At 39.5% G+C, this 24,232-nt stretch overlaps 1 protein-coding gene across 1 annotated transcript; it reads left to right on the plus strand.

The window, feature by feature from the left end:
• Positions 1 to 387: 387 nt before the first annotated feature.
• kdm4c (lysine (K)-specific demethylase 4C) lies at positions 388 to 23,237 on the plus strand. The gene is made up of 22 exons (XM_077604545.1): positions 388 to 549; positions 2,859 to 3,025; positions 3,099 to 3,274; positions 4,530 to 4,644; positions 5,292 to 5,485; positions 6,174 to 6,223; positions 6,479 to 6,582; positions 6,808 to 6,945; positions 7,788 to 7,981; positions 8,122 to 8,345; positions 8,476 to 10,373; positions 10,466 to 10,577; positions 11,821 to 12,011; positions 12,206 to 12,452; positions 15,905 to 15,981; positions 16,323 to 16,378; positions 16,505 to 16,613; positions 19,947 to 20,141; positions 20,483 to 20,653; positions 21,117 to 21,236; positions 21,785 to 21,877; positions 22,365 to 23,237. The coding sequence occupies exons 2-22, from the start codon at positions 2,882 to 2,884 to the stop codon at positions 22,530 to 22,532; spliced, it is 4,776 nt and encodes a 1,591-aa protein (XP_077460671.1). The 5' UTR covers positions 388 to 549; positions 2,859 to 2,881; the 3' UTR covers positions 22,533 to 23,237.
• Positions 23,238 to 24,232: the final 995 nt, after the last annotated feature.

Below are 24,232 nucleotides of genomic sequence, written 5' to 3' on the forward strand. Positions count from 1 at the left end.
TATTATTATTCATGGATTATTTATTTATTATTTTTATTTGTGCAGTTCCCTACTTATTATGTTGACTACTTATTTATTTTTTATTATTATTTATTTGTTGTCGATATTTGTGCACTTCCCCACTTATTTATGTTGCAGACTACTTATTTATATATTACTTATTGATTATTATTTAATGATTATTTATGTATTTTTTAATTGATTGATCATTTATTTGTTTTTTGTTGTTATTTGTGCACTTCGTGGTAAAGCTTTAAAACTCTTTAGACTCACAATGACAATAGAAAGCATTCAGTTCAATTCAATCTCTAATATCCCCAAAACCATAATCGCACAAACCAGCGCAAAGGAATAAATACATATATATTTTCTTTTGATTTCCAGTAATTTCACGCTAATGTGCTTTTGTCGCTAGCCTAGTCAGCGTAACACCGAAACAAGGTGCACGCGCACTACCAACCAGGAGCATTAGTTGTCATGTGAATCAGCTGGCCCGCACAAGGAAGGAAGGAGGATAACATCATCGCGGATCACTATTTTCAAGTCAAGGTAATGCATATTCTTTACATTCGCTATTCTGCCCCATAAATGACCGCATGTCTCTTGTTAAGCCTTTGCATTTCCGCACGATTTGGACGTTTCGTGACTGCTTTGCTACAGACAGCTACTTAGCCTAGCATTGATGCTAGATAAGTTGCCACCTTCTCGTGTCAGTAGGACATTGCATTGAAAATCACCGTTGCTAAAGCATTGATCATGCCAGTTTGGCAATAATGTCTAATTTATGTGAATCGTGGGTTCTTAACGTGATCATTTGCAGTACGCACAGTCGTAAAGAGTAGTAGTTGCGGGCCTGAGTAGCAACCTTACGTGGTGGGACATTTAAACCCTCTTTGCTGTGATCCTCCAAGTTAGCAAATCGCGTTTGGCTGTTTTAATATCTTTCTAAACGATCACGCAAGAGCTACGGGGCTTTGTCAAAAACAATTAATTTTTACAATGAAATCCCGAGTATTATTTCGTGAGTTTAGCGATCCGGTTTATTTTTCCGTGCATTGCTTGAATCAAAACAAAACGAAAGCTAGTTCGCTAGCTGGGCAGACAACAAAGATGAACCCGTGTTGATGACGCTTGATTAACGTCAAAATATTGAAAGTTTCATGGCCAACGTAATTTAGTTACATGATGTGATTTAATGTAATTGACGTCTTTTTCGCTAGTGTGTCGACTCACGCCTTGCGCATTTTATGAACAGGTTAAGAGCAGGAAAATAACGAACGGCGTAAACATAGAATATAGCAACAGTTCATCTTATTTATTTAAATTGTAGATCGTTTGTATTCTTCTGATGTGTTACACAAACACGCATCACGCTATGTTTAATAAAAAAACACACAAAACTGTGCGAGTCGTTTCTTTGTTTGTATTCGGGATGAATTCACTTTTTGTAGTAGGATAGGGCAAATGCGAGAGTGTCTGGTTTGCCATTATAAACGGATTTGAATCATCTATTATATCCGCTTTATTGGGATCTCTACCTCCACCCTGTGGTGAAAATGCTAAATGCAGGCATAATCAAAACAATAGCATAATCACATAATTAAGGCAAAGTGTAAGATTCATAGTAAATGCTTATTACAAAATCACTACATATGACTGCATTAGAAAATTCAAAAGGTTATGCTACATAATGGATAACTTAATTTAAATTTAACAGCGGGTGTTGGTTACACTAGTTACAAAATTCAGCACTTCTGCACACGTCTATACATTAAAATTGAAGCATTAGTTTCAAAATATAAACAGGGGATATTTTGTAGGTATTGTGTACATCTCTTGTCTTCTTGTTAATAAGCCATTCTATTTTAAATAGTTTTTCCCTCTTATATAATAATATATTTACATAATTTGTAACCGCCTGACAAAAACACTAAATGACACAATGTAGGATTAAACAATAAAACAACATTAAAATCAATTTAAAAGTAAACATCAAGAAACAAATAGTAACAAATATCACCTGTGCTGAAGTTGGCTAATTTTTCAAAAAACTAGTACTAGTTACTTTTTGGCTGTTCTTATTACTACTGTTTTTATTACTACTGCTTTTATTTCTGGTTTTGAGTTTACACTTTTGAATGAATATGTCCATCATGCCACATCAATTAAAGTTATTTTAATTAATTATTTGAACAATTATAGCAAGGATAATTGTAAATTAATTTGAACATCATGACCCAATGATAACACTCAGCAAGAAATGTCTTGCTTTGCTAGTTTCCTTGAGATATAGAAAGCATGTAATAATGAATAATGGATGATAAATACTGAATTAAAGTGGGCAGTAGGCAATGTACCTTAAAAAAGTTACAAAAAGAAAATGCATTTTAAGGAATGGACAGTTTATTCAAATTTGGCTTGGTATCGCCCAGTAGATTAATGTAAATCACTGTTATATAACACAAAAGGGGGAAACTGCTCATGATTAGAGGGGCAGATGGTTTTAATAGCTTTAAATTTAAACAGCTAGGATGAAAGTGTCATAAATACACTGGAGTAAACTAGACCTTAACATCTAAATTAAATCAGTTGATCAGTTTTATCATTAATTCATTCATTTAGTTGTGAGTTTTAGTGATTCAGAAAATGAATGACTGGCCATTTTTCGTTTTAGCACAAAATTCCAAGAAAAGAGTACAATGTACAAGTTTTTGAAGTTATTACTGAATTGAGTGCCATCATGAATGAGCATAGTTTAAAAAGCCAAAGGTTTGCTTGTTTTTCAAAAGTTAAGTTTCTGTGCCATAGCCAACTTTTGGGCCGTTCCACCAGTCACCCCTTACTATTTTTTTTCTCAGGTTCCATCTAATGAGGCAACAGGATGGCGGGAGCAGAGGTGTCACCCCCTGCAAACTCAACCTGCAAAATTATGACCTTCAGGCCCACCATGGAGGAGTTCAAAGACTTCAACAAGTATTTAGCTTACATGGAGTCTCAGGGCGCACAGCGTGCAGGTCTCGCCAAGGTAAGAAGACTAACACATTTCATTCTGTTCTTCCCACAGGAAAAGTCCATTATTCTTCTTTTCATTTCTCCAGGTGATTCCTCCTAAAGGCTGGAAGCCTCGTCGTACTTACGATGACATAGACGATTTGATGATCGACGCTCCTATCCAGCAGATGGTGGCAGGCCAGTCAGGCCTTTTCACTCAGTACAACATTCAGAAGAAGCCACTCAGTGTGCAGGAGTTCAGGCGACTAGCTAACAGTGACATGTGAGCGCACTGATAATAGAACCCTCCTAATCTATGGTTTACTGTCCGACAAGAACATAGTGAAGTTTTTGTGTGATAATGATAGCATTGGTATACAAGCCTCTGTTGTTATGTGCAAACCTGGACCAAAGTCTATGGATAAAATAATGTTCTTGTATTACAGTGGTACCTCGAGATTCAAGCTTAATTCGTTCCGGAACTGAGCTCGTATGTCGATATTCTCGTAACTCGAACGAACGTTTTCCATTGAGATGAACTAAAAACAAATTAATTTGTTCCAACCCTCTGAAAAAACACCAAAAACAGGATGTTGGATTGGAAAAAAAATGTTTTATTTCTTCTAATCGCCATCTATTTACAAAGTAACACATAACTAGTGGTTTAATATTACTAAAATGTGTTTAATAGAACTAAAATTAGACGGATTTCGCGGAGGGTAGAGCGAGGGACATAGAGGTAGGCGGGGGAGACTTTTTGCACCGGTGAATCGTAATATAACATAAACAAATTTAAATGAACTTGGATTATGATGCTGACACACTCAAAAATAAGTTTAATCTAACCTTACACTAAACTTAATTCTAATTTTGTTTTACATTTTTATACAATTCTTCCGGCCGGGTTGGCTCTGTTTGCCCCGCCTCCAACCTGACTTTTAGTATCGATGGGCTGTTTGCTGTTGTATTCCCTTCAAAATATTTCGAAAATGATGCACATAAATGTCCTCACAATAGGATAACGCACGACCACTTGCACACGAGAAGTAGTCTTGAATTAGCGATCGCTCCGCCAACAGGAGCTAACAGGCTAAGGGGGAAAAACACTGAAAAAAATGCAACGCTCTGCCCAGTGTACATTACAAAGAGGTAGTTGCGACCAGAGACATTACACGAGGAGTTGCGGAGCCAGTGCCCCTGATGTTCTTATGAGCAGCCAACGAGAAGTAATATATACCTCGTATTTGCGATCGCTCCGGCATTCGCGCTTAGTGACGGGGAAAAAAACACGGGAAAATGCAACGCTCCGCCCAGTGCTCCGCTACAATGATTAACAGCCTCTCATGTCTTGGCCACCTGGCTTTCTCGCATCTCGAAATTGTTCTCATATCTAGAGATAATTATTTGCTCGTATCTCGAAATGCTCGTATGTACGGGTGCTCGTATGTCGAGGTACCACTGTATATTGTTATAATAGTAGTACATACGTGCTTAAAATTTACAATTGCTCTTTTAAATTTGAATTCTGCCCTCCACAGGTACTGTACGCCTCGTTACTTGAACTATGAAGATCTAGAGCGGAAGTACTGGAAGAACCTCACATTTGTTTCACCAATATATGGTGCTGATGTTGGAGGCAGCCTCTATGATGAGGTAGGTTGACTCATTTGAAATAGACATTTATTAATTCTCACATTTCTGTGGAATCTATCATTAGCTGTTTCCATTTTATTATCTCATCTCATTTTCTGAATCGCTTTATCCTCGCTAGGGTCGTGGGGGGTGCTGGAGCCTATCCCAGCTGACTTCGAGTCAGAGGCGGGGGACACTCTGAATTGGTGGCCATCCAATCGCAGGGCACAAGGAGACATACAACCATTCACGCTCACACTCATACCTAGGGGCAATTTAGAGTGTCCAATCACCCTACCAGGCATGTCTTTGGAATGTGGGAGGAAACCGGAGTACCCGGAGAAAACCCATGCAAGGTCTACACAGGTGGACCAAACTGGATTTGAACCCAGGTCTCCGATTGTGAGGCCGAGGCTCTAACCACTTGCTCCACCGGGCCGCCCTCAATTTTATTTTTGTAAATTAATTTATTTTTTCTGAGACGCTGTAAGAGGCCAGAGGAAGGAAGCATTATGTTACATTGACTCACAAGTGACCTGACTAACTGTCTTTTTGAGATACGAGTTGGTCTTTTCCTTTTGACTCGAAAGCACAAATAATTGCTAGATGAGAGTTCTATTTTAGACTTTGTTTGACCCCAAATTCTTTCACTGTGTTTCTTTATGAAGGATGTGGAAGAATGGAACATTGGGCACCTGAACTCAATACTGGATGTCATCGAGGAGGACTGTGGTGTGTCTATCCAGGGGGTTAACACGCCTTACCTCTACTTTGGCATGTGGAAAACAACCTTTTCCTGGCACACAGAAGATATGGACCTATACAGCATCAATTACCTTCACTTTGGAGAGCCCAAGTCTTGGTTAGTGTCTGTTATGTGTAAATGAATAAAACTAAATCTTCTTGTGAAACAGAAGGCCATTTAGTGCAACAACACTACAAATTTTACAACAAAGTAGACACATTTGCAACCTTGAGAACTAAGCGTAACCACCTTAATTTCCGAACTACTCACTTAGCCCTGGGGTAGCAGGTGTAACACTGCTTGTTTATTATTATTGATTTGTCAGGGTAATTATTGGACAACAGCTTGTTTTAATCCTGTCAAGTAAAATAAAATCGGGCCATTACATTCAAGTAAAGCTGCTAATTAAAATAAGAAGGCCAATATTGCTTACATTAAGCAGACACAATGTTGTAAAGAAGTATCGACCAGGCTGCTGCTCTTTTTTCAGTCAGAAAGATTAGGTTAGATTAGGTTAAGTATTTCAGAAGGCTTCTAGTTAAGTTTGTAAATATTTAAACTTCTGTGTGAAGTGAGCCAAATTACACAAAAGTATTATAGAAACTATGAAGGCAGGAACATTTTTCCTACATTTTTTTCATTTATATTCCACTGGATAGCAGTCTTTAATTTGCAATGTCAATTTCTCTTGTTTGCACCATACACACGCAAATGCACAAACACACATAAGCTATAATAATTAATGTATATAGAGAGTGCCACAATATCAAGTAATTTTCTCTTTCTTTTACCTTACACCTAACAGGTATGCCATCCCACCAGAGCATGGGAAGAGACTGGAACGTTTGGCTACTGGTACATTTGCATTTTGTATTTTCGTTATAGATTAAGTCTAAGAAGTGGTTAAGTAAATATTGTCTTACAGTTTAATCTTTGTATTGGAATGTCAATATTTGGGATCTTTCAGAAAGAAAGATAAAATTAACAGAAGATACTCAAATCCAAATGTCAATTTTAACTGTATGTGATGGCAAATGTTATGTTGTTTTGTTTTTAAATGAAGCTGAGTAAAAGCTCATTAATTTTCTACGCCGCTGTGTGTTTTGTCAGGTTTCTTTCCCAATAGCTTCAAGGGATGTGAGGCTTTTCTCCGTCACAAGATGACGCTAATCTCTCCCTTTGTACTAAAGAAGTATGGCATTCCCTTTGATAAGGTGAAAGTTACACTCAGTGTCACTCGTTTCTTGACATTAACAGTTTTTTCCCCTTTCACCACTTTTTATGCAACTGAAATAAGCCATGCCAATTTTGACAAAATGTAGATATCGGCAAAGCCTTATTTTCATTTTTGTATTATTTCCTTTCATTTCCTTTTAAAGCAGAAGGCATTGTATTTCTTGCACTCTAACTGTTTCCACCTCTCATTTGAAAATTTTAAGATTACGCAGGAGGCTGGAGAGTTCATGGTCACCTTCCCTTATGGCTATCACGCCGGCTTCAATCATGGTTTCAATTGTGCCGAGTCAACCAACTTTGCAACTATTCGATGGATAGAATATGGAAAAAATGCCACTCAGGTAACAATTCAGTAGTATTCAACAGAATTATTACATTTTCTCATACCACTGAGGGGCACAATTACACTATTCTAATAAATATTCTCAAATTCTGCAAAACTAATACAAATGATAAATAATTTATTATAAAATGTATTATATTACAATTAACCCCTTCTTGGTATCAAGGTAATTTGGTGTAAAAGTGTACTTATAGAATTATTTCATTTGACTAGTAAAAAAAATACTTTCAGTCTAAATGTAGAGATTTTTTTGTGGTCAGCAGGATCAGCAGGGATGACATAGAATTTATAGCTGTATAGAATATAATTAGTAGTTCTTGTATTACTAGAAAATGTAACTTGTATCTGGAACAAACATAACTTGTGGCTTTATAATTATGATGTTAGAGTCATAAGCTCTGTGTATCTGTTCTATAAACATGCATTTATTTTGGCACCAAATATCACTCTTGATTGGTTGAAAAGCTCCTGGGTGCCACAAAAAGCCAAACAGAAGAGATGGTTTGACTTTTCAAACCTTGATCCCATTGATTCGTGGGATCAACGACATGTGGCTCTTAACCCTCTTTGTGCCACACCCAGCCGCACTTAAATTATGAATTGTAAATCCAAGAGTAGAAAACAACAGTCTGTAAGAGGAGATTTTTTGTGGGTGTGAAATTGCAATTTTAAGCGGCCTCTTAAGGCATACTTACAACATCTAATTAGAACCCCAAGCGCAAAACTAATAAATGGGGGAAAGATAAAATGTGCCTCAATACAATATTTTCAGTCTGATATTATTTTTTTAAGTGTTATATTTAATAACATTAATGTGTGCCCATCCTTCCCTCCCTGTAGTGTACTTGTAGTAAGGATATGGTCAAAATATCCATGGAGCCTTTTGTAAAGAGGTTTCAGCCTGATCGCTATGCCAACTGGATGCTGGGCAAGGATTCTGCACCCATCGACCACACGCTTGCCACTCCCAGTACAACACCAGAGCTGCAAAGCTGGCTGCAGAGGCGCTGCAAGGCAAAATCCCCAAATAAAACGTATTGTTCCCTTTTCCACTGTTACTTTTGGCGTTTTTACAGTGCTGATTCTTGCTGTTGTTGCCTATAGTATCAATGGCAACTAATTTTAAAGCGTGGTAGAAGGCCATCCTCCTTAACATTGTTTTCCATGTCCACAGCTGCAGCCTCTCTCGAATGCGCTTAAAACGTCTCAGAACCACAGAGGAACCTGTCGGCCTGGATGACAGTTCTCTTTCCAGTGGCAAGAGGAAATGCCCATCTGGACCCAAACTACGACGGCCTCTTCAAGAAACTCCGTGCACATCAGAAAATCCAGCCGAAGACGAAGAGGAAAAACATGGAAGAGAGACGAGACAAAGCCAAAGCTCCTTGAACCTTTCTGGTAAGATGTTTTCTATTTTTCATTTTTGTTATCCACTCATCTCTGTTTCTTTTCCTTTTTATTGATGTTTTGTTTATAGTATTAACATAAATTGCAAATTAATTTCTTGGAATCTGCTATCCATATACAGGTCGCTGCAGGCAAATGTGTGTTGTCAAGGTAAACCGGGTAGAGGGCAACCCTTTGAGTGTCCCGAACATAGACTCTGAGTCCAGTTCCTGTCTGCCTTCTGCATCTGCAGAAAATGCCTATTTAAAGCAGGAATCTGAGGCTCACGGTGATCATCAAGATCTCTCACGGCTTGATAGAACTCATGAAGAACTCAGAGATTTGTCTGAGCCATCGGAAATGCATCATGAAATAAACATGTCAACATGTTGCTCTTCTGAACCTCAAGACCTCTTAAATTCTCAGGACTGTCCTCCCATTGACCCTCCCATGGAGACCGCCCCACTCAGCTCCTTTTCCCCCACACAAAACATCTCCTCAGAGAAAGAGTTGGACTTGTGTCTTAATTCCGATGCTCAGACAATAGACTATTTTAGTACCGGAAACTCTTCAAGTCCAGAACCAAACGCTAACAGCAGCAAGAACAAATCATCTGGAATTTGTCCAAACATAATTGTGAAACCAGAGAAAGCAATCGCTTTTGACCACTCGCAAAGCCCTCCACACGTAGTTGATGCAGAACCTGAGCCACTAGAGGGAGATAGCTGCACATCATGTATCCCGCACTCCTTTCCAGAGAATGACTGTGTTTTAGAGAACGGTATTTTCCCACCATTGCTACAAAGCAATGCAGTGGATATGCCACACCTCACTCCAGAGCCCATAGAAACATTTGGAATCAGTCCTCTACCCCCAGTATTGATCCAAGAGATGCCCTCCCTCACCCCAGCTGATGAAGGGCTTCCTGCCATATTAAAATCTTGCACATTCTCCCACCAATTTGCACCTGTACTTCAGCGAGAGACACCAGGAGCTACTTCATCTTCCGATGGAACAAAACAAGAGGAGTGTAATTCAAGCGTTCACAAAGAATCTTCTTGTACAGAGCAAATCCATGACTGGCATTCACATTCTTCAGATGTTGTTCAAAGCAACACAGTTTCACGGTTGGAAAGTGATGTGGCTAATCAACCGGGCAGTGACAGCCACAAAACACACGTTGGTGTAGGTGCAGAAAAACACACAATAATTGAAAATGTCGCAGAGAGTAATGTCAACTACAGCCTTACTGAGAGCGTTGAACTCCAGATAGAGCAGTATTCCAACCTAACAGAGTTACCAACGAGTGAAAACTCTAAAGAGGAAACTGGAAAGGATATTGCATTAAGACAAAGCGCCATTGGACCTCCTGAGCCTGGTACGTTAATCAATAATCTCTTCTCCCCTTCAGTCCTACAGCACACTTACTCAGAATTAGAACTCAAGTCTCAATCGCACTATGCATCGCAGAGCCCACCCACAGAGGCTAAATATGACTCTAGCAGCATTTGGACGAACCTCAACTCCCAGGGCCCTGCTGTGCTCATCCAAAGCCTCCAACCTGAACCCCCATGTGACTTCACTCACGAGTCAATCCCATATACTGTGTGGACTGAATCTCAGTGCAGAGAGGTCATAGATATGGAGAACCCTCGTGAGGAACTATGTGAGACTCAAGAGGGTGAGGGTGAACCACTCACTTGGGCTCAGCTTCACCCTACCTCGGTCATATCAGGAACGGCCGGAAACGAAGTGGAATTTTGTGGAAATGAAGGGGAATTCGATGGGGCCCTCTCCCCTAGAGTGGAGTCAGGTAGAGGAATACAGTCCTCATTAGGTGCTGTGATACCTCTGGTAATGACGGGATGCAATCAGGACGGAATGTCTGATCTGGAGGAAGAGGAATCGGATTTTGAAGAGGAAGAGCTGGAAAGCAGTACCAACGAGGAGGGGAGCAGTGAGTCATCTGATGAGGAGGACAGTGATCCAAGCAGCTACGAGTGTGATGAATCAGGCTTGGAACCAGGGGAGGTTTGTGCTGTAAGTATTTAATGAAGCTGTCCCATTATAACATCCTCTTCGACAAAATGTGTATTTGTTCTGATTACCATCCTCCCTTCTGTTCATGCCAGTACCCTGCTTTGTCGGTAAAGAAGACCACGAAAAGCTGGCGTCACCCACTCAGGAAACCCACGGCTAGGGCTGTACCCACTGCCGTTAAACATCAGGCTGTCAGTGATGATGGTGAGTACACACGCAAATGTACACGCAGTGCAACGAAGTACCAATGAGGTTTTGCTTTCATAAGAATCAGACAGTGATGTAAGCCAAGAGCTAGTCTCCTACAGTATGTGTGGTTTTTGTTGCATAGCAGGTGGGATCAAGCCAGAAACCATGATCATTTGGCTTCTAATATTCATTGCAGTGAGGTGGAAAACAAGTTGGATTTGATGAACAAAAATCATTATTCAACATCAACAACATAATAGCGTACCACATCATTTCCTTTGTTTTAGTTGTGAGGCTATCAAGAAAATTGCCTCACTCGTGAATAGACGTTGTCTTAATGCAGTCAACAAGATATCAAAGTAATGAGGCAACATTTTTGTTGCCTTTTTACAAGCACTGAACCATTTACCTCTCGTTTTTCATTTTTTATGTCCCTCCCAAACGATCCTTCTGATGTAAATGTGTGCATTACGCAAAAAAAGATTTACCTCTACGTCCTGTCATAATAAAATACCGCTGTGATATATATGTGCCATTTGTTTTAATGGTTAAGAAGCCGTGGGGTCCTGGATGATGAAAAGTAGATGTACATATGGAAACATCAAGTTTTTCATTTTCTTGTTGGTGTTAAAGGATCAATCATTTACTCACGATCTTCACTGTTTATACTTGAACAACATTTACAACTGACAGTCCTCGTTTATGGTGACAATTGAAGCTTCCTATGTTCTTTTGTGAGGTCATTACTGGCAATATTTCTCAGATATATTCTCCTCTCTAATGCAACAATCCTGAGGACTTTTGTAGTTTTGAACATAAAGTCTCTAGGAAGTGATTTTCAGGATTTGTTTGTAGACACATGAGAATACTATGTATTGAAAATTAGCTCTGAAAACATGTGGGGACTAAACAATTCAGCATTTAATTGCTGATATTATAGCGATAAAATTGGTTTCACTACCTTAATCATACAGATTTATTTTGTGCGTGGAGTTTAGGAAGCTAAATAACATCACCAGTGGCCTGGTATAAATACAAAATTAATTTTGCCTCATAGTTTTTTTCTGTATTTGGGCTGCATTTAATAATGCACGGTGAAAGAGCCAGCAATTAATGGTTGTGGGCCATCAGCCAAGAGCTTTCCAAGCAATCGGTGCATTATGCAACAGTGGTTGAAACTGTGTACAATTTCATCAAGGGCTCAAAGATGCTACCATTATTTAAATACTCACGACATGATCAATGTCCATATGTTAAGATCTAGATTCCCCTGGAGCAACCTTAGAAGATGAGGACGATGAGCCTGAGCTCCAAGCATGGGCAAGACCGCTGACCTACCTGTGGCAGAATAGGAAGAGCTGTTTCACAGCTGAAAGGGAGTACAACGCTCATGCTGCCACCATGGAGCCATACTGTGCTGTGTGCACACTTTTTATGCCCTACTATCAGGTTAGATGGATGTTCTGTTTAAAAAAAATATTTGACGATGATCTGTGTATCAGTTAGCATCTGCATGCCTGCTCAAATCTGCCATTCACGCAAAAGACTTAGTTCAAGAAGATAGCGTTTTTTCCCAAAGAGACATATTGTATTATATCTCTTTGCTGAATTGAAGTCAGTCACAAACTGGTTTTCCATTCTAGGGTGAAGACAAAGCAGAGGATATTTACCCCAAAACAGCAGAGGGGGCATCCGAATCCTTGTCTCCAAAGGAAGATTCTGCTCATTGTTACTGGGCCCGTCTGAGGAAATCGAAACCCTTGATCCCAGAAATCTGCTTCTCCTTCCGTGAGCAAAATTGCCCCCCAACTCCCACCAATCCTCTCCTGCAGGAAGATGGCACCTCTCCTCTACTCTCCTGCCAGGGATGCTGCCTTCAAGTACATGCAAGTATGTGTCTTCCGATTCAGATAGGTATTTGAGGGAGTTCCAGGTGGAACATGGGTGTTGCAAATACTTTTTTAATAGTTTCAAGACATCTTAGTGAGTGTGCTACCTATTCAACTGGGACACATTATTTAGTTTCTCAATCTTGAGCTACTTAGAACAGTATTTCCCAACCTTTTTTGAGCTGCGGTACACTTTTTGCATAGAAAACATTTCAAGGCACACCGCTAGCTTAAAATCTTTTAATTTAAAACTATATCCCCTTATTAGCATTATGAAGTTGTTCTCAACAAAGTTTTATTAACAGGAATTAAGTAATCCCCCGCCACCCAAATTATTCCAAAATCTATTTTTTTTCACACTGATCTAACATCAAAGTTGATGTCCGCAGACCCTGAACAGCTTTCAGTTCGACTGGTTCATGTTGACTTTCCTCCCAATATTACGCAAAAAGTAATGTGCTCACAGAGACTTTACGTCGCCAAAAGTTGAAACCAAACAACTTCTGGTTTACGTACCGTAAAAACAGGAAAATGACTTTTCCCTCCAATATTACTTCAACCACCTAACATTACGAGAAGAGCTGTTTTGTGCTCACAGTTGAAGCGTGGAAAACCAAAGATCTTTCGGTTTACCTGACATAAAAATAACCAACAAAATGACTTTAATCTCACAATATTACATTTTGAATCTTGTTATAGTACAATCTGTGATTTCATATTTCAATTTTAAACGATTTTAATCTCTTAATATTGAGATTTCTCTCTCGCTACTCTTGTATGACTTCTTGTAATTTCCCGCGGCACACCTGAGCATCGCTCACAGCACACCAGTGTGCCGCAGCACACTGGTTGGGAAACACTGACTTAGAGGGTCAGTGGGTTTAAGCTCTGAATCATTTCTTCTTAGAATTCCACTCCCACCCTGAGGATTCAAAGTTTTTTTCCCCTCCTTGTCAACGGTACGAGGATGCATCCTCTGTCTACATCTCACACACTTCCCAGCAAAAAGCCCCAAGTCAATTCCAGAAGCCTTCACACGCACACATACCCCCCCCCCCCCCCCCCCCCCCCCCCCCCCCCACACACACACGCACACACAAAGTCGAAACCGAGACTCGAGGCAGAGTACATTATTCAAATCCTTCATTCACGCACTTCGACTGGCATCCAATTCTTCCTCAAATCCACACACATTCTTCCAAAATCTTAAGCCCTTATTTGGTCGGCACGCAAAGACGCGCAAAGATCTCTAAATGTTCATCTTTGGCCTTGAAATCCCCTTTACCTTAAAGATGACATATCTTTTCCCTAAGTTGTTTTCAATCCCTGCTTTGCCACTTGTGTTGATCCCTTCATGTTTTATCCTGGAGGGTGTAGGTGTTATTTACGTGCTGTGTCTGCATGCGGCTAACCACTGCTCTCTGCTTATTCAAAATGCTAAGTTGCTCTACACAAGTGCAGTGGCACATTGGGATTGCACTCTGTGTCATTTGACACTAATGATAAAACCACAAGTTTGGTTTCATGACCATTGGTAAGCACCGGTTGAAGCATCTTCTACTGTGTTACTTGATCTTTGGAAAGGAAAGAGGTGTGATTGGACCTTATGTTTGGTTTGGCGAAGGATTCCAGAGGCAAAGATCAGAGACTGGAGTCCTACACACGCTTTCTAAATGGGAAAACAGCCTCCCCCATGGCTCAAATGCCCAAATCATCTAGGTACTGACTTTAAAACAGCTGTTTTCTTTGAATTGAACCATAATGGCCAAGCTTTTAGAACCTAAATACTTTTTCGGGACGCATTTGTTTTTCTGCTATGTCTATCTATTCAGGGATGTTGATAAAGAAAAAGAAAATGACATTCACACAGCGCTGCCTTTTATTTATTCATATTATGGATTATCATGTCCCATATATATACCGTGTTTATTTGATTATAACGGGCAAAATTGAAATGAAGCAAAGTTCGGGTGCGTGTTATACATGGATCTCAGTGAAACGTGCCCTCTGCCGGTGAAAAAGTTCCCCACGCAGCCGTTATGTATAATGAAAGATGTAGAACCTGTCCTTGTCTGCCAGATGGCAAATATCTACCTTCTTTTACAAAAGCCATGATATAACTATGGTGCTATCACATGCTGAAAGATCCCTACTATTGGCAAATTCTTAAAGAACAGAAGGTCTAACTGAGTGGGGCATTGACAGGCCTTCACCCTGTAAAAATTAAGATAAAACACAAATTTCCAGTAACTTAATACATTTCACATATCTAGTAATAGAACAAATTATCACGGAATGCAGTAAAGAATTGAAATAAATACCACAGTGCTTAAAATAACATTCAAGGATGCCTATCATTTAACACCAAAATTGGTATCACATTTATCTGATAACAATCCTAAAATAGACTGTTTAAACCACAAGTGTCAAAGTGGCGGCCCGGGGGCCAAATCTGGCCCGCCGCATCATTTTGTGTGGCCCGGGAAAGTAAATGATGAGTGCCAAATTTCTGTTTTAGAATCAAATTAAAATGAAGAGTATAGATGTATATTACATTTACTGATTTCCCCCCTTTTAAATCAATAATTGTAATTTTTAAATCATTTTTTTCTGTATTTTTAGTTCAAAAATAATTTTGTAAAATCTAAAAATATATATAAAAAAGCTAAAATAAACATTGTTTTAGATTTATAAACCTTGAAATTTTACACATATAGTAGTTGTAAAAATAAAAAGCTAACTGTAATGTTAGTGTATTACAAGAACGAAAATATTTAGTGAATGAATTAACAATGTGCCTGAAGAGTTGAACTTCTCTTATTTCTCACTCATACAAATATGAAACGTTGCCTACCATATGATATCAAACTGAAGCTTGGATACCATCTATCCATAGTTCCTATTGTGTTATGCATCGCTTACTTTACAACATAGAGATTCAATGTTCAATGCAACAACAACAAAATTCCATATCTTGCAGAATAATGTCTTACTTCTATCGATGTGTCTGACAATTTATTGCCCATTCTCTATGAACTGTGTTTTTCTTTGTAAAAGACTCTCTCACAAGTCTCCTTTAAAGTAGATATGTTCCCCTCATTTTCCATATAAAAACAAGAGTGCATCAGGCTGAACTAACATTGAAAAGAAAAAAAGGGCCATTAGGGAAATAGACAGGCACGTTATTTTGACTTATTGCTGCATCACTACAGTCACCTCCTGAGTGACATGTTTTCTAAGTACTTCAGGAAATTTAGATGTCTGGGAGCATTATAATCAACATTATGGCACGAGGTTGTTCTCGTTAAGTGACTGAAAATGGCGAGAGTCGTACGGAAATTCCCTGAAATTATATATTAATAGGCAAACAGTGTTTCAGAGCAACATTGTGTCTTTAAATATCACCTAGGCTTTTCATTGTGGAACTCATATCATAATTTAATCTTCTTTTAGGTTGCTACGGTGTCGCAGCAGATGAGGCCAGTGAGCGATGGTCCTGTGATCGCTGTGCGGAGAGCTTATTTACAGCAGTAAGCATATGTTACGCCAATGCTTAGTTCACTTTTAGTATTTTTGTTGTTGTTTTTCCTTCGAGATTTTTCAATTATTTGTCATAAACCTCATCTTCCCTCTCAGAAATATAAAAAAAACCTGTTTATTTTCTGTGATACTTAACTAATAAGCCTTAAATAACTCTCAGTGCTACTTGTTGGTATGTGTCGAGGAAAATAAGCAAACAATGTAAACCTTTTGAAAACGAATCCTTTGGGTATGAAAATATTTTTCCATGAAATAGGCTCATGAGCCACACATGAAAGCAGCCTGCTTAAAACCATCTTTGGCGTTCTCGTCTCTCTTAACTTTTCCTCAGGAATGCTGTTTGTGTAACCTCAGAGGTGGGGCATTGAAGAAAACCCAAAATGACAAGTGAGCCACTCTTTGAATCCTTGATTAGCCCAGCAAATTCATGTCTGATCCCTGGAGCACAGACACAATATGTGTTTGCATGTCTTAATCACACCCCCCGTGTATTCATTTGTATGTAACGTATAGATGGGCTCACATCATGTGTGCGGTAGCACTGCCAGAGGCAAGATTCAGCAACGAAGTCAAGCGGGGTCCCATTGACACGAGTCGGATCCCCATGCAGCGATACAAACTGGTAAGGGGCCCTCCTTCGCATACGTAGACCCAGTGCTGGAATTCCCCAGGTTCTTACGGACAGGCACGGTCTAATTAATGAAGTGTTCACAGCTTCATTTAACGATGTGAGACGAACATGCCCGCAATCAAAGGGAGATAATTAACCACTGGTGGGTGCGAGCGGGCTTGTATTAGTGCAAATGTCTTTTAGTGCGTGTGTGCGTGTACTTGCATCTGTGGTTTGTGTGCATGTGTTTGCTTAATGAGAGAGCCGCAGTGCGTCTCTGTGGACTTGACATGTTGCCACCATCGTTAGCCTTACGCTCCAGGCAGGATGATAGCTAACACAATGAAAAGTAGTGGTGAGGCGCTTCCTCAACTCAAGTAGATAATCACGATGAACCCTGCCTGCTCAGTTCAGCCTGGATTAGTCTCACAAGGAAATATTATCACACATAAAGATCAATTCAAGGTTGTAAGAAGAACAGTAGAAGAGTAGAGAAACACAAAGAAGTGGATGCTATCTCTTTAACATTTGCTCGCATTTTTCACCCAAGTAAAATTATCTCACATAAGCCGGTAGAATCGCCCTACATGTCGTGCAATACAAATGATTGCAATTATGATCATAAACAGATACTATTATTCATACATATTATGCTTGTCATAATGGCCTATTATGGTAGTGAAGTTTAATTTTGTTCTTTTTCTTTTTTACTTCCATTTTTAGTTTATTAAACGCTGACACGAGCTTAATCAAAACGTTTCAGCATTGAAAAGTCTGTTAAATACTGTCTGATCATTTGAACTAATTCTTAAAATTGTGCCCATGCAGGGAATATGAACGACTAAATCCTAATGTTGGCATTGATGCCATCGCACAGACAATGCCAAGATGTGATTCAAACTAAAAAAAGAATAACGAATTTCCTTACAATACCGCAAAGTGGTTAGCCAATAATTTAAAACAACAACAAGAGAAGAAATTTAATAGACCATTGCTTGTGCAAACAACAATTATGGCTGCTATACATTTCTTTTGTTCAGCCTGTTCATTTTACATCCTCCAGAAGCCATGTGTTTTGAGGCCAGCCCTGGACTCGTTGCCCCTGTAGCGCCCCACCACATTCATAATTTACTTAAACACAACACACACTCACAGGAGTGCGCCCGTACACATTCATAATTTATTGTGGGAATGTTCTTAACGCATGGCTCAACACAGGCACCCAAATATACTCCAGAGAGGACACAAGAATTGCGCAAAGTGGGTTAGACTGCGACGTGAATGCTCAAATATGAGAAAATGTTAATGTTCTCACAATCTTTTGAGCTCTCATGCATATTGTTTTTTTTATTTTTGCCCAACAATTACTTCACACTGCTATACATCTGCTCATAGACGAAAGCAGCCTCCTACAGACACATAATTGCTTGCACGCCTATCCAAATGTTGCCACAACGGTTCCAATGGGTAGACTAGACGCTTGGCCAGCATTTCATTCCTGGCGGAACACAAACGTCCATAACAGAAGAGGTGTGGAAATGGGTCTCTGGAAATGTAGGCCAAGCACACAGCGGACATCCTTCACTTCTAAAATATAAAATAATCAGATGCACAAGTTAAAGAGACCAAAACATAAGAAAAATGCATAAAAGTAAACATATCAAGCATTCATGTAATCTTTTGGCCTTTCATTACAATACGGATATGGACTTTTTGAAGTTTCTGAGTGTAATATTTCCCATTGCTCAGTTGATTTGTGTAAAAGCAAAGCCTGTCCTACTGGAGAGATTGCTTTCTTTTAACATTTGTGACTAATTTAGATCATTAACTGACCAGAAGAACTACGTCTTATATTGCTTTTCAGCAAAACAGCAATGATTCCCACCTTGTGTCCCCCCGTTCGCTCATACTTTTCTGGTTGTAATACAAAAAATAGAGTATGCAGGATACATTTTCTCTTGAACAGAAGGTTGGAATTTGAGGTTTTTTATTTTGCTCCAAGCAGGATTGATGATGTGATTGGGCCAGAGATTGTCTTTCCAATCTGGCAACCTTGATCACATGCATCTTCCACTAAGAGTTTGAAATTTTTCAATGCATTTCATATCCTTTTTAATACAATATTTGATTGGAATGCATTACTGCAATGCAAACCTAATTGATCCCATAGCTCAATGAATTTGATAACTTGACGTGGTGCGTCATAAGTGAAGCCACATTTACATTTTTACCAGCCTGCTAATTCCCATTTGAGCTACTCAATTACTCCTACCTTTTTATTGTCTATGTACGGTCTCTTTCATTTATTCTCAAACCATGAAAATTTACAAATGGTCCTTTGAAATAAATGAACAAGTTAATGACTTTTGCAAGGGATGTGAAACTGCAACCCGAGACACAGCAACTTGGACTAAAAGAAATTGTGTTAGCCATGAAGGCGATTGACTGAAATTGAAGAAGACTGACTGAGGCAGCCAGTAGAAATATAATGGCAGGATGTTGTCATTTTTTTTCCCCTTCTTAGCGGGAGAGCAGATGATTTGAGGCGGAGCGGAAACGCCACATTGACCGGTTTGAACTTGATTGGCTGTTTAGTGCACCAAAGTGGCCAGTGGTTGCGAGTGAACCTGTGCAGAGATTCATGGTCGCAGCATTTGCCCAAGCACAGCACCAACACCGCAGTGCTGAGTGGTTGTGGCAACATTAGATGAGGTCATCTGATTGCTGTTATTTGGGGCTTTCCCTCCATTGTAATGCTGGAACAAGTTTGTGTGGAAAGCGTTCCTGCTTGGCTCTTCTCTCATCCGTTTGTTTATGTGCTCTGTGGTTGAAATCAAGTTAGAGATTCAAGCCACGACCACAAGATAACTCACTTTATTGTCGTTTAATTTGTTTTTTCTGTTGCTCATTTTCAAGTGCTTTCAAATGAAATGCAAAGCAGGCGATATTTAGCCTTATTCAAAGACCGCACAGTTGATGATGTTTAGGCACAACATGAGGACTCAATGACACAGTTTAAGATATGACTGAGGAGATACTTTGTCCCAGTCTTTATGTGCTCCATATTTAATTTGAGAGAAAGTTACGTTTCCCTTGACTGTCAATCAGGTTTATACAAAGCACCATGAATGATGCCGAGCGTTCATCGCTTTAGTCATTCTTGAAACAAAAATGCAAATTATAGAACTTGAAGAACGTTTTAGTGGTTGTGTGAGGTAGGCCTATTTTGATTGCCTGCTCTAGTGTATTTTTTTTTTCATGGGACAAAAGATAAATCAAAAGAACTGGTTGTCATCAGTCACCTTCTGATGTTGACAGTTTGTTATGGTCTATGTGTGTTCACAGAAGTGCATCTATTGTCGTAAACGCTGGGCGGGGAAGCGGCAGGCAGGTGCGTGCATCCAGTGCTCTTGTGGCCGGTGTCCCACTTCTTTTCATGTGACCTGTGGCCATGCCGCGGGAGTTGTCATGGAGCCTGACGATTGGCCGTATGTAGTTTCAATCACCTGCCACAGACACCAGTCGCGGAGCTCTTCAGCTGTAAGTTATTCGACAGCTGTTTCCTGCTGCTGCCTTGCACTCGTATAGCAGAGGCAAGGCAGCTTTCACTGAATAAAGTGGAAAAAATGACATTGAAGAGAATATGCCAGACAACCTGTTATAAGAGTTTTATTAATTTTCATCTTATATTTTGAGTCAGGTTCAGTTCACATGGATAAACAGAAAACCACCCAAAAAAATCCCTCTTCTGCTTAAGGCACTCAAATCAGACTTTGAACTGACCCATTAAATGTAAATGAATAGCAGAAGTACAGCTTTTCCTTTTTTTTTAAAAAACTCCTAATTAAATTATAATTTCATCTTTTACTCTCCTTCATTAGAAACAGCGGGCATCTCAAGCCTCCATCTCACTGGGCCAGACTGTCATTTCCAAGCACAAGAACCTCCGCTACTACAGCTCAAAGGTTACAGAGATCACCTCCCAGATGTTTTATGAGGTCATGTTTGATGATGGCTCCTTCTCCAATGATACCTACCCTGAGGACATAGTCGTAAGGATATGTTTTATTAATTCCTTTTTGGATAGGTTACCTCCCTCTTCCAAATCAAGTACATTTCTACTTGTATGCGAAAGTAGGACTTAATGGTAGCACTTGGCCCTGTAAGATCATGCAATCAGGGGTTCAATTCTATTTGTTTCATAGCATTTCTTGTATCGTATGTGCTTGTATAAAATGAAGAGATCAAGGAAGATAACAAGGTCTCGATTCTCCATTAAGGTTTTACGAGCTCTGGTGATGTGTGTAACTTTAGAAGAGCATTGCCTGACTTTGGGGGCATTCAGCTTTGGATTCCCCATTTTATCTTCACTTGTTGGCTCATGGATTGAAATTGACACTTGATCAAAAGTGGCAAATTCTTTCAATAAATATACCCAGACTATCTCACTAGAGATCCTTTTTCAGTTTATTACGAGTGTTTGAGACTGACTGTTTTTTGGATGTTTACTTTTAGAGCCGCGATTGCGTCAACATGGGTCCTCCTGAAGTCGGTGAAGCCGTTCAAGTTAAATGGCCCGATGGACTCTTCTATGGTGCCAAATATTTAGGATCCAACGTGTCCTACATGTGCCAGGTGGGATGAACACTAGTGACCCAGAAACACACTTATACCTTCCGCCCTTTTTTCCCCCTCTGAAAATGCAAAAGTTGTGTCCCGGGCGGAGTGAGGGAGTGCAAAGTAGTTGAACTCCCTCGACATCTGCGTCATCGTGACTTCTTTAGGTGCATGTGAGAACAGCTAGAGGTAGAAAAAGATACAAGACACTGCAGCTAGAAACAAAAGTGTGCTCGCGAGCGCTGTTCAGAGCGAGGATTGATGGGAAGAGAGAGCCAAGGATGATAAGGATGCGATGACGTGCATAATTCAAACTCTCTGAAATATTCACCAGGCTCCGAGTCATGGGCACTCCCGCCCCACACACACACACACAAACACACTTAAAGCTTTATTTAGTACAGCTGGGCGTCAAACGTTAGTTATGCGCTAATGCATCCGTGATGCACTGGCTTGCATAAGTTGAGATTCTCTTAAACAAGTTAGTTCAAGGACTTCTTTTCATTTTTCTTTGTACCACAACTCACTCACTGATCGCTGAATGACGACTGCGTGTATGTGTCCAGGTGGAGTTTGAGGACGGTTCTCAGGTCCTGGCAAAAAGGGACGATGTCTACACATTGGACGAAGACCTGCCTAACAAGGTGAAGCGTCGACTTGTAAGTATTATATTCACCCCGTGTGCCATGACAGATTGTAAGTTACGAGACAGCCATAAGCAGCCTTTCGCGTCTCGGCCACCTGACTGTCTTCTATGCGCATATCTCAAATTCCTCGTATGTCGGGGCAGTCATTTGTCAAGGTGTTACTGTACTAGGTTTAAGTAAGTGGAAATTAAAAAAAAAAAAATTTTTAAATATAGCTCAGGACTTTCTTGCTTATATCTCTTAACTAATTCACGGCCATTGATAGTTATGTAGACATTAAATTCATTTCAACCTGGATGTCCAATCCAATTTGACTGAATGATTGCTGCCAGCCCCCCAAGCGAAATGTGTTGAGTCTATTGTGCTCAATCACAATCGTAAAAACATGATTTTAAATTCTTCCACTACACTGATGAAGTCATGATTTGCTCATCTGCACTTTCTGTTTAAAAACATGAGACACTACTTAAAGCTTGTTGCCCATATCTTCCATTGTTAGTCCACAGCCTCCAGCATGCGCTTCCAGGACGCATTCTTCACCACGCAAGGGGAGCGGAAGCGGCAACGAACTCCCAATTCTCGCTTCCAGAACGATTACGTGGCCCTGCCGGACCTCCGTGCCACTTCCAAAAGCACATGGGAGCAACACAAAGGGAAAGAAAAGTGATTGTGTGCTGACAACAGACAAATGAATGCACTGAAGTCAAAGTTGATTGACTCGTGTGTTTGTGTGTGTGCGTGTGTAATTTTTTGTGTGCTTGAGATTATATTTTTGGGACTGTAAATTATTTCTCTGTAACCAGCAAATGGGGCAGAGAGAAAAGACTCAGCAGGAGCTTCGAATGCATTTGTCAACTCTTCAGTAATGATTGTTGGACAAGCTTTGCAAATGTCCAGCTGGGCAGAAAATGGTTACTTGAGGACATCTCAGTTGCCTCCTTTTGCTTTTAAATTCCATCAGGGAGCGAAAAAGCGAAATGTAATTTTACATTTGTCATCATTTTTTTTCTTTTTTTCTTTTTTACATGATAATTGTTTAGTGTTGTTTCCTAAACAGCTTGCCCATGGTAGGTTTTTAGGGTTCGGTTATTTCCCAAGTTTTCATTTTGAACATTTCTGCACCTTTCTTTATGTATTTTCTTCCTTGCTTATCACGGCTCCCTCGCATGTTTGACCCTGTCCCTACCTTCGCCATCATGGCTTCCTCTCTGCTCTTCACATCAATTATATATTCTTTCAATTCAGATTTGTTAAGGAAAAACATCATGCACATTGAGATTAATAGTAAAAATGAGTCATTAGTTTTGACAGATAGGAAGCCATGTCCGTGTGCATCGAATGCTCTTAACAATTAAACATACTGTTGAAATTATTTAAATTTGTATTTATTTTTGTGCTTGCTATAGTTAAAAACTATTGCTAACTGCTGTAAGGAAAGCATATTAAAATGTTTTGTTTTTAATTGCCAATCATTTTGCCTTTTTTTAAGAATGGAAAAACATGTCGTCTTTTGAACTTGTCATTTGCATTAAAATGAAGATTTTTTTTATTTTTTAGAAAAGGTAAAACACAGACTATCATAGAACATTGTGTTTAGGGTTACGCATGAGGAAGTGTATACTTCGGGAAGCACTTTGGATACACACTGGACTGTGTGCCAGTCAGCAAGCAAGAAAAAAATAGACATTTATCAGAAAGCTCTATCATATTAACCCAGGGAAGATACAAATATGAATGCCCAGAGTGACAATGTTGGGTCTGCGCCATCTACCAAATAACGAGACATTGTGGAGTGAATGAAAATGTGCTCAATCACATCACCGCCTTTTAATCTTGACATCCCTCGATAATCATATCAGAGCCGTAACAGAAGATAGAGCATTTATTTATCCACCCAAGCTTCCTCTAAACCCAGTGAAATAAGATATTGCCTGACATTTGCAGAGAAAATCAAAGTCCCTGGTGCATCATACATGGCACTCACCATTATTCATTTTAGCTGTTGCTCAAAGAACTATCACAAGGATGCCAGTCACTGCCATACACCACCTCTTGGTTTTTAATGCTAATTGTGGGTGCCAGTAGGTTCCCAGGAATGGGGAGGCTTAATCACCCAGAGGAGTAAAGGATCGTCATTAATGTAGTAGACAATAAGCAATGTTTTTTTTTTTTAAAACCCATCTCAAATAGAAGCCTTACCTTGGTATGCATGTCTCTGTTTTTCTTATAGTAAGGCTTTTATTTGTTAGAAAATGAACATGTTTGGTAAGGTTTTGACCATGTATAGTAAGGCATTTTTTTGTTTAAAATAACACAATGTATAGTAAGCTTTTATTTGGTGAAAATGACAATGCATAGTAAGGCTTT

Source organism: Stigmatopora argus, chromosome 7, assembly GCF_051989625.1.
Source record: "Stigmatopora argus isolate UIUO_Sarg chromosome 7, RoL_Sarg_1.0, whole genome shotgun sequence".
NCBI lineage: Eukaryota > Metazoa > Chordata > Actinopteri > Syngnathiformes > Syngnathidae > Stigmatopora > Stigmatopora argus.